This window comes from Oryza glaberrima, chromosome 2, assembly GCF_000147395.1.
Source record: "Oryza glaberrima chromosome 2, OglaRS2, whole genome shotgun sequence".
NCBI classification, from domain to species: Eukaryota; Viridiplantae; Streptophyta; class Magnoliopsida; order Poales; family Poaceae; genus Oryza; species Oryza glaberrima.
This window is the reverse complement of record NC_068327.1, coordinates 1,202,294-1,214,413: the sequence shown is the minus strand read 5'-3', so window position 1 is coordinate 1,214,413 and position 12,120 is coordinate 1,202,294. Positions and strand designations below refer to the sequence as shown.

The 12,120-nt window shown below is 40.8% G+C and overlaps 2 protein-coding genes across 2 annotated transcripts; both read right to left on the bottom strand.

The window, feature by feature from the left end:
• Positions 1–225: 225 nt before the first annotated feature.
• Positions 226–2,115, bottom strand: LOC127762798 (cyclin-P4-1-like). Its single transcript, XM_052287290.1, has 2 exons — positions 1,660–2,115; positions 226–623 (listed from the first exon to the last, which is right to left on the bottom strand). The coding sequence occupies exons 1-2, from the start codon at positions 2,082–2,084 to the stop codon at positions 287–289; spliced, it is 762 nt and encodes a 253-aa protein (XP_052143250.1). The 5' UTR covers positions 2,085–2,115; the 3' UTR covers positions 226–286.
• Positions 2,116–3,146: 1,031 nt separating this feature from the next.
• On the bottom strand, positions 3,147–6,491 carry LOC127762799 (bax inhibitor 1). Its single transcript, XM_052287291.1, has 6 exons — positions 6,223–6,491; positions 5,240–5,383; positions 5,013–5,104; positions 3,863–4,049; positions 3,611–3,766; positions 3,147–3,483 (listed from the first exon to the last, which is right to left on the bottom strand). The coding sequence occupies exons 1-6, from the start codon at positions 6,337–6,339 to the stop codon at positions 3,430–3,432; spliced, it is 750 nt and encodes a 249-aa protein (XP_052143251.1). The 5' UTR covers positions 6,340–6,491; the 3' UTR covers positions 3,147–3,429.
• Positions 6,492–12,120: the final 5,629 nt, after the last annotated feature.

The window sequence follows — 12,120 nt, the reverse complement described above, 5'->3', positions numbered from 1 at the left end:
AAAAAAAAAACTTTTCTTTCTTTTTTATTGTGTCAATTAAGAATTCAAGACGATCATCTACGGGTTAGGCGGTGCGCATGCAACATCTTGCGATTATACACAAAATGATCAACGAAAATGGCAGGCAACAACCAACAACAGCTCGTGAGTCGTGAATCGTGATCACTGATCACCACGAAACAGATTTGGGAGAGAAGAAAACGAAGAAAGAGATGAAAGAATTAATCACGGGCAAGGCAATCAATGGCCATTGATTATTATGGCGCTTCTTCTGCCGTGTATGCCGTCATTGGGTGATCTCTACTACTACAACTCTGTGATGAGCAGCCGTGAGCAGCGCCGATCTGTCCACGGCGGCGGCGACCTTGTTGGTGATGCCGTCCTTTCGTCGCGGCGGCGGCTGACGACGGTCATTCCCCTCCTCCTCCGGCGACGGCGACGGCGACGGCAGGGGGCCATCATCCGCCGCCATCTCGCCCTCGAGCGCGGCGCAGTAGGTGGCGAAGGTCGCCGGCGTGACGTTGAGGCGGAAGCGCAGCGCGAAGAGGAGCTCCAGCTCCAGGCCGTTCATCTCCGCCACCTCCACGCCTCCCACGCGCGCGAAGTATGCGTTGTTGTAGTGTCTGCACATGATCACATCAACAAAAAGAAAAAAAAAATGCTACTAGTATTAGCAACGGATTTACCAACCAATTAATTATAAACTAAACTGGTTAGCCACTAATTGATACATAACGCAGCTAAGATTAGTAGTTTAAATTGATTAAGAAGTGCGCAAAAGAAAAGATTATTTGGTTAAGTAGTTAGCAGGTGTGAGGTAGGTTGGTGAGCAATCGGGTTCAGCACTGATCAGCTGTCGTGCTGTCTATGAGAGGAACAACCTAGCGATGAGCTGGACATCCCAACCGCACCTACCTGCCGGCCATGTCGTCTCGTGCTTAGCTAATCAATCTCGAGCACCCAAAAAATTACTACAATACTGAACAGATTAAGCATCTTCAGAGAATGGAAGATGCATTCAGTTAGAACATGCGTTTCTTGGCTGCAATATCCAGCTCGATCAGCAACCAACTACTGCAATGTAGTAGTACTGGATAATGAGCAGTGAGCACTGGATAAAATAGCCACATGAGTAATTAAGCTAATAATGGACTAAATGCGGCATAATAACAGCTGCTAATCCATTCTAGCACCGGCTTGACTTGCCTTCGCCGACACACAAGGCAGTTGTCGTTGTTATTGTTGGTTCTTTTTTTATCCTCTCCTCTGATCTGCTCTACTACTCTGCATTCTGCACTGCACCGACAGGTCACAGATAGATCGATATCTTGTTCAATCGATCGTCCATTTCACGCCTGATGGCACGCATGGCACATGGTTTGTGTACTGCAAAAATGTTAGCTGCATTGGTGTGTTCTTGCTAGGACTGGGATTTTATTGATTCTTGATGCCGGCCGGTCAACTTTGGCATGTGCCTGGTGTTAAAATCCTTCCGTGCTCTCGGTTTTCTTTAAGAGTGGGATGCAAGCTATGCTCTAGTTTAATTTGGTATTGCTCGCAAAAAGTGGCAGTAAAAATGGCACGAGTTGAGGTAGATGCGAGCTGAGTTGACAAGAAAAAAATGGAGTGGGAGAGGAGAATGGAATGTTGGATGCTCACATGTCGTCCATGAACTTGGCGGCGACCATGACGCTGGTGATGAGCAGACGGTGCACGCTGTACGAGTCCACGCACACCGCCGCCGCTGCCGTCGCCGGCGGCGATGGCGATGGCGATGACTCCTCCTCCGGCGACCGCCCGGCGAGGCGGTCGAGGTAGACGCGGGCGACGACGAAGCACGCCGGGCTGCACCCGGCGTACCGGTATATCCGCTCCGCGTACCGCCGCACGCTGATCTCCGGCCTCGTCCGCCCGCGGAACGCTCTCGCCGCCGCGGCGGCCGCGCTGCCGGCCCGGGCGTCGGCGTCGGCGTCGCCCCGCGCCGCGGCGCGCTCGAGCAGGCCGGCGAGGACGGCCACCACCTTGGGCGCGGGCGCGGCGGCGGCGCCCTTGCTGCTGGTGCGCCTCGTCGTCGTCCTCTCCATGGCGTTGCGTATGGTGGAGGGAAGGTGTTAAGGTTGGTGGCGCGAGCGGCGAGTGTGTGTGCTCTTCCCGCTTGCTCTTATATCTATGTACCTCTGGTCGTGTAGTGGTAGTAAAGCTTTGGCCTTCGGATTGGTGGAATTGAAAATTTTAGTACTAGCAAGTTCAATGTGAATAATAGAGCCAAGATTGAATTAAATTATTATAGATTATCTAATTAAGTATAGAAATAATTAAATAATTTGATAAATAAAATTAATGAATATCTTAAAGCAACTGTTGTAAATATAATATAAGAATGTTTATTGAGAAAACATATTTTTAAAAGCGTCAAGAAAATAATACTCTTCTGATTCAGATTGAACATTTTCTAAATCAACGAATATGAATAGAAAATATCCAATCCAGTATAAGGTTGGTGGTATTCTTTTCTTCTGAAGATGAAGATTAAATTTTTTACGCAAAAAGGTTGGTATTAACGTATGATTGATTGAGTTTTAATTATTACAAACTTAAAAAATAGTTTAATATGGTATTTTAGAGCAACTTTCATATATAAAGTTTTCGTATAACGAAAATCTTAAGGCCTGTTCGGCATGCCAACTGCTGCGGCTGCGCACATTGTGCGTAGCACTGTTCGTGCTCAGCCGCAGCGCGGAGAACAGGCCCTTAATCTTCATCCACCTCTTGGTAGAGAAAGAGAGGTTCATCTCTTAAGATTCTACTCCATATGTTGTTATCGTGATTCCCCGAAATACAAAAGTTCAAAGGATGGATCAATTTGACCGACTCCAGTTAAAATAAGATGCTAAAACGAAGCGTGCTAGTTTTAGTTAGCATATTTTTTTTAACGAAACTTGCCGCACGTTACCGGCGTGAATTCTGCGTCGAGATGGGGTAAATGAGAACACGCGCCGTGCAGCGTCATTCGTAGCATTCAAGCCCGCGGGCAAACTTGCTGTTCGCATAAATGTAACACGAACCACCCGTGGCCACACAATTCGCCGGGGTTTTGCTTAAAAACGCCCATCAAAAGGGAACAATGACACAAGTTGGGGAAAGGATCATCATCAATCACCAAAAGGCAAACAAATTAGTCGCAAATGAAGATGTGTTTTCACGTTTCGATCAACGCGACCACCATTACAGAAAGATCCGTGTCATGTAGCATGCTAGTATTTGCAAAGCTACTACGACGACAAACCTGAGAAGATTCACACCGTATCAACAAAATGCAAAAGAACTTGTATTCACCATAAAACCCAGTTGAAGTGCGGCTCTGTCATAATACGTAGAGGCAATAGCAGCGGTGGTTTTTTCTTATGTGCAAAGCGGGAAGAGAAGCTCTCAAGACCTCTTCTTCCTCTTCTTCTCCTCCGACTTGTCAGACGCGTTCTTGAGCTGCAACGGAGACATTGTGGGTGTTCATCGTCAGGTCAGCATTTCAAAAGCCGAATCAAACCGAATCGCGGCAATGCATACGGAGGATGATGAGCAAATTGAGCAGTAAGCTGAGTCATGTACTCACCATGATGACGAGGATCCGGACAAGGACGGCCACGAAGTCAGTGAAGAGGGTGAGTGCGTGCTTGATGTAGTCCATGTCACCGTGGTGAGCCCTCTCGATGATCTCCTGCGTGTCATACACCATGTACCCCAAGAAGATCAACAGGCCAAAGTAAACCTGCAGGAGAAACCACACATGTATCAGTGTTCAGGCAAAGGATGCGTAGTATGTTGTATGTTAGGATTGGACAAGAATATAGCCCCAGTATGTCACCTCAAACATGAAGCTGCCGGTGGAGTGGCCAAAGATGGATGCGGCAAACTGCAGCCAGAGCAGGATGGAGAGGCCAGAAGAGAGCAAACCACCAAGGTAGAGGTACTCCCTACGCTTGGCAACGATGGCAGCGCAAGTGAAGCACCCAAATGCAATGGCAGTTCCCACAAATGCTGTTACGAGAATGCTGGTAACACACAACAATAGACATATAACATCAGTCAACAGGTAAAAAAAAAATCATGCCAGTTAAGGAGATCAACAAGAGAAAAGCTCCTAGGACAGTTAGTTACATTACAAATTTTGCAGCCACAAGACAAACAGAAACAACGGAATACTTTATCTGTTAAGGTGGTACTCAACTTGGCCATCATTCGAAAATAAAAGAAGCCCATGACAACCATGAAACAAGGCCCATACCCAAACCATAAGACAATATCCCACAAGGCTAGCACTACTGATTTCTAGGGGGAAAGTAGGTTGTTGGTTCCTAGTAACTCCAGAGGAAAGTATCTACAAGACTAGCTAACAGTATTAGGCAGGCATGTGACAGAAGAAAAAATGTGAAAGGGCCTATCTGAATACTAGTACTAACCAGAATCGACAGCACACCCTGGAATTCTGAATGAATATCGTACCACCGAATGCTAAAACCTCTCATATCATGAGAGCATCATGAACATCAGCTTCATGACAACACCACTATGCATGATGCATTTACCAAACCATAATACCACTATGCAGGATATATTTACCCAGACTATAATACCACTACTATCATGGTTGGCAAACTTCTGTTCTTGTAGAATCTATTTAAAGAAAAAAATAAGGCATGATATAAAAGTCCAATTTCACAAGCATAATTTGACCACTATAACACATCTGAACCCATTTAATGTTTCCAAGAATAACCAGACACTAGTAGACAACGACACTTAATTCAAAGGCAACCGAGCCACAGTAAATCCCACGAGCATCATGTCACTCTCAATCCTTGACATATTATCAACCATTATCACCAACTTGTCTGTCCAACATGTCATTTACTTTTCCAAGTTACTTCTAAATCGACCAATCATGATCAATGAACCATTGCGTCGCCGTATAGCAATAGACCATTGTTTAAAACAACTAGGATAAGCTCATTTACCTTGAGTCAAAGTCTACAGCAAGCTTGATCAGAGGCCCAACTGAAGCCCCTTCCAGCAGGGCAGCGGCCAAGAGAATCACAAACCTCTTCCTCTGCTCACAGGGTAAGACATAAAAAAAAGTCAGCACACCATGTATTTGACATTGTCAGTAAACCAAAACTTCCATCGAATTTCTAGGGAGGAAGCAATCGAGTTATCAGGATCAGCAGAAGAAGCCGAGACGAACCTCCTCAAAGACAGGCACCGAGAACAACCAGGCGATGCTCCCCACGCACCCGAGCATGGTCAACATCCCGCCGATGTTCAAGGCGACGTGCAGGTATGCGCCCACCGCCGACGCAGCCAGGGCGACGCATAGTGTCAGGTAAACCTGCAGGCACCGTCAGGATTCAAGTCATTATTGCAACCATTAAACCCAATCTGATAAGGACGCATGAATATCAAGAAGCAAAAAATACAAAATCTAGTTGTATTTACAACCTAAGAAGGCATGAAAAGCATCCAGGCTATGGGGCATAACATTCAGACTTGCAGTGCTACCTGCTGCGTGGAATCAACAGTAATACAACCTATTCATAGACAGCTACGAATCAAACAAAATCTGTGAACAAAAATTATGCCCAATCGAGTAGCGCGTGTGGCGTTTTATAAACAGATAGCGTGGATTGGTACGTGTCACGTCAGGAATTACCAAACCAACCAATTCAATCTCTAAATCTAATCCTCGAAACTAACGAAGACTAATCTCCATGGCTATTTCCCCAAACCAACGCGACTAGTCTTCAAAATCTAATCACATACGCCACATTTCATGCACAAGCGCAGAGATTCCCTCGGCACGATTTGCGATTCACAAATTAGGCACAGAAACTCTAACCAGGCGCAGGTAGCCCAAACCAGCATGGAAGAGAGTATCAACAATCCAATAAAAACCGCATTACCCCAATTTTTCCCCAAAATAAAACACGAACCATGGATTCGAGAACTTGACGCCCAAATCCATTATCGCATCCCGCACCACGCAAAACCTAAATCCATTCTCGCATCCCACACCACGCGAAACCTAAATCCATTGTCGCATCCCACACCACGCAAAACCTAGACCAGTAGCAACACCCGCCACGCCGCGAACCAAATCCCCCCCAACAAAAAAAAAATCCCAAAAAAAAAACACTCGCGGGAGGAGGGAGAAGGGGGCACGAAACGTACGAGCTTGAGGTGGGACTGGACGGCGGGGGAGATCTGGCGGAAGTTCTTCAGCGAGTCGTAGCCCCAGCCGCTCGCCGCCGCTCCGTACGCCGACGAGGTCGAGTAGAAGGCGTCCATCTCTCTCTCTCTCTCTCTCTCCCCCCTCTCGAATCGAACCGCCTCGCCTCGCACGCAAAGTGTGCGTGGATTTTTTTTTCTCCCTTTTTTTTTCTTCGTTGGTGGATGGCTTCGAATTTTTCGAATCGTCGGATAAAAAGAAATGAGAGGGGAGGCGGGGGGTTTATATACCCGCTCGTGGGGGCGGGTGGGGCCCACGCACGCGCGAGTGGATTCGCGAGCAAGGAAACGGGCGGGTATTGTTCGGGTAGTTCTCGCGAAGGCTCGGTGCGTTTTAACGCGGGTGCGGTGCGGTGCGGCGCGACCGGTCCGGAAGCTTCTACAGTTTCGCAAGCATTGACGCGAGAGATATGCCTCGTACTTGTAGTTGTATGAGACCACTGCTTTGCCCCGATGGTACAAAAGCTGTGTTTTGTTTTTAGTTTAGGGTGTAAAGTTTTAGTAACATCGAATATACGGACACATATTTAAAGTATTAAATATAGTCTAATAATAAAATAAATTATAGAATCCGCATGTAAACCACAAGACCAATTTATTAAGACTAATTAAATATGTCATATTAAATATTTATTATAGCACTACATTATCAAATGATGGTGCAATTAGGCTTAAAAGATTCATCTCGTAATTTTACACACGTAATCTGTATAATTAATTGTTTTTTTTGTCTATAGTTAATATTCTATATGTCTATATACATTCGATATGACATTGTGTAAAATTTTGACAGGGGATTTAAACAGGGCCAAAGTACAAACATGTAGCACGAGACTGGAGTACGAGTACACGTGGCATTTCTCGCTGTGCCATGTGATCTGTTACATTCTTTCTTCTTTTTCATGGTAAACATGTACGGCCACTATTCCTGCATGTGTTTGCTAGCACCTGTGATTTTGTTAGAATGTGAATAAAAAATATATTTATGCTATCTTTGCCTTTATGCTATTATTTCATAAAAAGCTCTTGTTTTTAATTAATCCACGATTTTGTTCTTTGTAGTTTTCCAACTATAATCTTGTACTCGTTTCTTCCCTTTCCCCGAAAAAAAAATGTACTCGTTCCATAAAACGCTACTTCTATTAATAAAACTAGATAAATGTATGTTCAAGTTATTCCTTTTTAAGGACCGATGGTGTATTAATTAGTTGTAGTTTTTTAAGCAAATGCTGTGATGAATTTACATAGTTTAAAATATATATATATATATATATATATATATATATATATATATATATATATATATATATATATATATGTACATTGGGACGTATTATATACGTTTGGAAATATTTTTGTGCAGGTGTGGACTCTGTTGTGAATTTAGAGTTGGTTTGGTTTGTGGCCTAAATAGGCCTTACTAAATTTTATTAGTGTTAAATTTTGGTAAGTTTTGGCATGACTAATTTTGGTAAGGTAAAGTTGTGTTTGAATTTAAGCTAAAATAGCTTAAGTTCAATATTGAAATGGCATATTTTCTTAGGCATGCCAAAATTTGACTTCAAACCAAATGAACACTACTAAACACTATTGATATTGATAAGGCTAATTTAGGCCTCAAAATAAACTAGCTCTTAAATCTTTGTATCAAAATTACGTACATTCAGGATATTTTCAGACATCACTTTCCAAAATGCATGCCGCACGCACGCGCAACGCAAAACGCGCATCTCTATTCCGCTTCCGCCGGCCTTGGACCGTGGTCCGTGGGCGATCAGCGATGACGCAGACCGGCTCAACGCAGCCAGTGGAGTCGTGCCACGTGGCAGTGCTCCCCACGTAGCAGAGGTCCAGACTCCACAGGAAGCTTCGTGTCCGTGGTATACTCCGTACTAGACTAGCCGAGTGCCTCGCGCGCTTTTGCTACCGCTTTAAGTTCTGGCCTTACCTTCCAGTGAGCCAACCAGTCCATGAGTTTATCTTCTCTCTCTTGGCTTTGCTGTTAATTTCTCAACCGGGTCGCTTGTAACTTCCAAAAATTCCATCACATTAAATGTTGAACATATATATGAAGCACTAAATATGGATAAAAAAATCAATTTCGCAGTTTACATGTAAATTATGAGATGAATCTTTTGAGGCTAATTACGGCATGATTTGACAATGTGGTGTTAAAGTAAACATTTACTAATGATGGATTAATTAAGCTTAATAAATTCGTCTCGCGATTTACAGATGAAATCTGTAATTTATTTTGTTATTAGTCTATATTTAATACTTCAAATGTGTGTCTGTATACTTTAAAAAAAATTTGGCACACGAAATAAACATGGCTTGGTTTGATTTTTCTGTGTTTAGTCAGTACTATATATGTGTACTGTAGCTGATTTTTTTTTCCCAAGATGACTATACCATCTTTTTTTTTTCTTGGGAGCACTACCATTCTCCGTAGAAAATACATGGAAAATGGGCCAAGTAAATTTAAAAGGGATGAGAGAAGCACCGATGGTGTAGTTGTTCTTTTTCCTTGCGATCGAGCGTTACCATTCTTTCAAGAAAAGAGCACTACCATTCTTCAAAGAAAATGCAAGAAAAATAGGCCATGTAAATTCAAATGTGATGAGAGAATCGGTGCATCTGGTAGATTTCCACCTCCAATAGGATTTAAATTTTAGTACCATAAATATTATACACTCCCCGGTGAACTTTTAACATAATTTAGGTAGTGTTTGGGATACCCTACCTAAACTTTAGTACTTATCACATCGGATATTTGAATACTAATTTGAATATTAAACATATACTACTCATAAAACTAATTACACAGATAGAAGCTAATTCACGAGACGAATTTATTAAGCCTAATGATTAGCACATATTTACTGTAGCACTACATTGTTAAATCATGAACTAACTAGGCTTAATAGATTCGTCTCGTAAATTATCCTCCATCTGTATAATTAGTTTATGTTTGATACTCTAAATTAGTTCCAAACATCTAATACGATATGGACTAAAGTTTAGTTAGGGAATCTAAACACCACCTTAATCTTAGTGAGACTAGAGAGTATTTGACTATATGTTACTAGTCTGCCTCTTTGAGCATAGTGTGTATTGTATATGCTAATATGCATATGCGTCTCCCTGTATAAGCATAGTGATTAGCATTTTATAACAGAAGTATCTTCAATATGTAAGAATGAAAGGAGCTAGCTGTCTTTTGGAAACGGAGGAACTGACCCTATTCTGTTCAAAAAGAATAATGCAAATATGTTGATCATTGTACGCATGATGTACTTGGAATGCATGCAGGAAATTTCGTGTGCACAACTAGCACGAACGATGTAGAGTTTCTAAGCAATCGCATCTCTTTGCGTCTGCCGGCATTCTAGCTTTAGCAGCCGTCTGCTATAAGGATAGATATAGATCTTCAAATTAAATAATATGTTACTTTTAATGGCTATATGCATATAACCTACTGTGATATAAATGGACCAGCACTACTTTAATACGGTATATATATACTAGCATAGTGATACTGCTATATAGTACTACATTATTCACTTGATTTAATTTTATATAAATAGACATCAAATGTGTTCCTAGTAGAATATATATATACTACATGCATATGCTTTCGTGGATATTCCTCCCATACATATATATCGTTATTCATTCATTAAACAACAGTATAGTTAGTTAAATATTTTATAGGACACCATATATTTTATTACGGTAAACTAAATCATTAATTTCATGCATGCATTTATAAAAAACATTTTAAATTAAATTGCATGCTCGATGGGTGGGGTTATATATGTAAAACATTAATTAACACTCTCTACGTTTTATATTACGTTTTATATTATAAGTCAATTTAGATTTATCTTAAGTTAAACCACTTTAAAATTAACCAATTTTATCTAACTAAAACATCAAATTAGTTTCATGAATATATTTTTATAGTATATTTATTTTGGTAATGTAGCTATATTTTTTTTAAAAAAATGATCGAACTTGAAGATATTTGACTTAAAACAAGTTAAAATGACCTATAATATCAAACAAAGAGAGTCCTGTGATATCAGCTAGGGTTATACATGTGTCACAAGTATATATATATACCTGAGGGTTTTTGTTCAATTTCAACAATAAAATATATATGGAGCTTTCTAAAACTTGCTCTTATTAATTTCTCTAGCTAACACTGAAGTAATGGATGCTGATCCAATCGATGAGGGGTGAAAATTGACTTGATCCCTAGCTAGGTAACAAGAAAAGTATCAGTCTCATTTTGTTTTGCAGCTGAGACGCAGACACCCAGCCGCAGGCCGGCAGTAGCTTCATATTAGCTTTCGATGACTAGCTTGCATCCACGCACACAGGACTAGAAGGATTATTCCAAATTTCCTACTGAATTGCTCAACGGATGATCCATGCAGCAGCCAGCAGCTATCATGTAACTTCGCCAGACTTGCATTCTAATTTTCACAGCTTAGTTAACTAATTAAGTGGCAAGATTATATTTAATTGGCTAGCAATCGAGTTCAACTCGATCCAGGCTAGAATATTTCTGATCTTTTTCCACTATCCATATATAGAGACTCTTCGTGTCATTTCTTCCTTTCTTCACAACATATAATATATATATTTAAATGCAACCTACTTTCACCTATAAAAGAAATATTACTATTCCTTGGTAATCTAGGAGAAGGAAGCCATCGTATTTTTCGTTGTTAGTTCGGAATTTCGCCCAAAACGAATTGAAGAAATAAAAAAAAGAACTTTGGGCAGCTGCATATATATGCTAGATTGCTAGTCGTCCAGTCCACAGATGCTAGCTGTAGATCTCTTCTTTCTTGTGGACTTTCTTCTCTTTTTCTACTAGCTGTCTAGCTAGCTGAGATCGAGCTGCTACGTACCTGCAGAATTAAGATTGAGTGCTTGCTCGGTTACTAATTATTCCAGCACCTAGAAAGAAAAAGTTAGGTGCTTATTACTCTTTCAAAAAAAGAAAAAAAAAACTATGCACTTGGATGCAGAAAGTCCTAGCGATAGCTAGCTAGATCTATCGAGCGAGACAGTAATCGATCGATCGTTGCATCTTAGCAATCTGACCAATCAAAAATTTCCTGTATGCTAGCTAGGTCATCAATTTATTCATGCCCCAGCTGAGATAGCTAGGAACTTCTCCGAACATGCATCTATCAACCCATGGTCGATGGATCGATCTTAATTTATCCGATGATATATAGGTCCAGTTATTTTCATCTTATTATAGGTTATAGATTATCACGGACACGCTTTATAAGCTTCTAAACGATGCGATTTAATTATAAGAATTTTCTAAGTATAGGTTTCTAGTTTCTTTTTTCAACTTTTTAACAGTTATTAATTCATCTGTTTATACCCTATATATGATATTATCACAAGATCAAAATCAGATAACATATCTTCCATTCAGGACAAAAGTAACTTGTGCAGTTGTTTTCGAAATATATATGTATAAGTAGGAAGAAATAAAGATGCATATGCTCAAGGAAGAGAGAGAGAGGCATATATGGCACTATGAACAACAACGTACGCTAGAAAAAAACTTGACCGAATGATTAGTACTTAGCATTTTCGTTCGTTATCCTGACATCGTTTCAATTTTTTTTCCTCATTTTTCACGCGTACATTTTTCAAACGGTTAAACGGTTTTTTTAAAAAAATCTATAGAAAAGTGGTTTAAACAATTCATATTTATTATTTTTTTAAAAAAAATAGCTAGTACCTAATTAATTATATATGTGCTAATAAATTATTCTGTTTTACATAGAGCAGGGAGTATTTTCCAAC

Coding starts and splice junctions, on each gene's coding strand:
- LOC127762798 (XM_052287290.1), bottom strand. CDS start 2,084: ATGGAGAGGACGACGACGAGGCGCACCAGCAGCAAGGGCGCCGCCGCC. Junction 624..1,659: donor GCCAAGTTCATGGACGACAT/GTGAGCATCCAA, acceptor GATCATGTGCAG/ACACTACAACAACGCATACT.
- LOC127762799 (XM_052287291.1), bottom strand. CDS start 6,339: ATGGACGCCTTCTACTCGACCTCGTCGGCGTACGGAGCGGCGGCGAGC. Junction 3,767..3,862: donor CCGGCAGCTTCATGTTTGAG/GTGACATACTGG, acceptor TTTCTCCTGCAG/GTTTACTTTGGCCTGTTGAT. Junction 3,484..3,610: donor TCCGGATCCTCGTCATCATG/GTGAGTACATGA, acceptor TCTCCGTTGCAG/CTCAAGAACGCGTCTGACAA.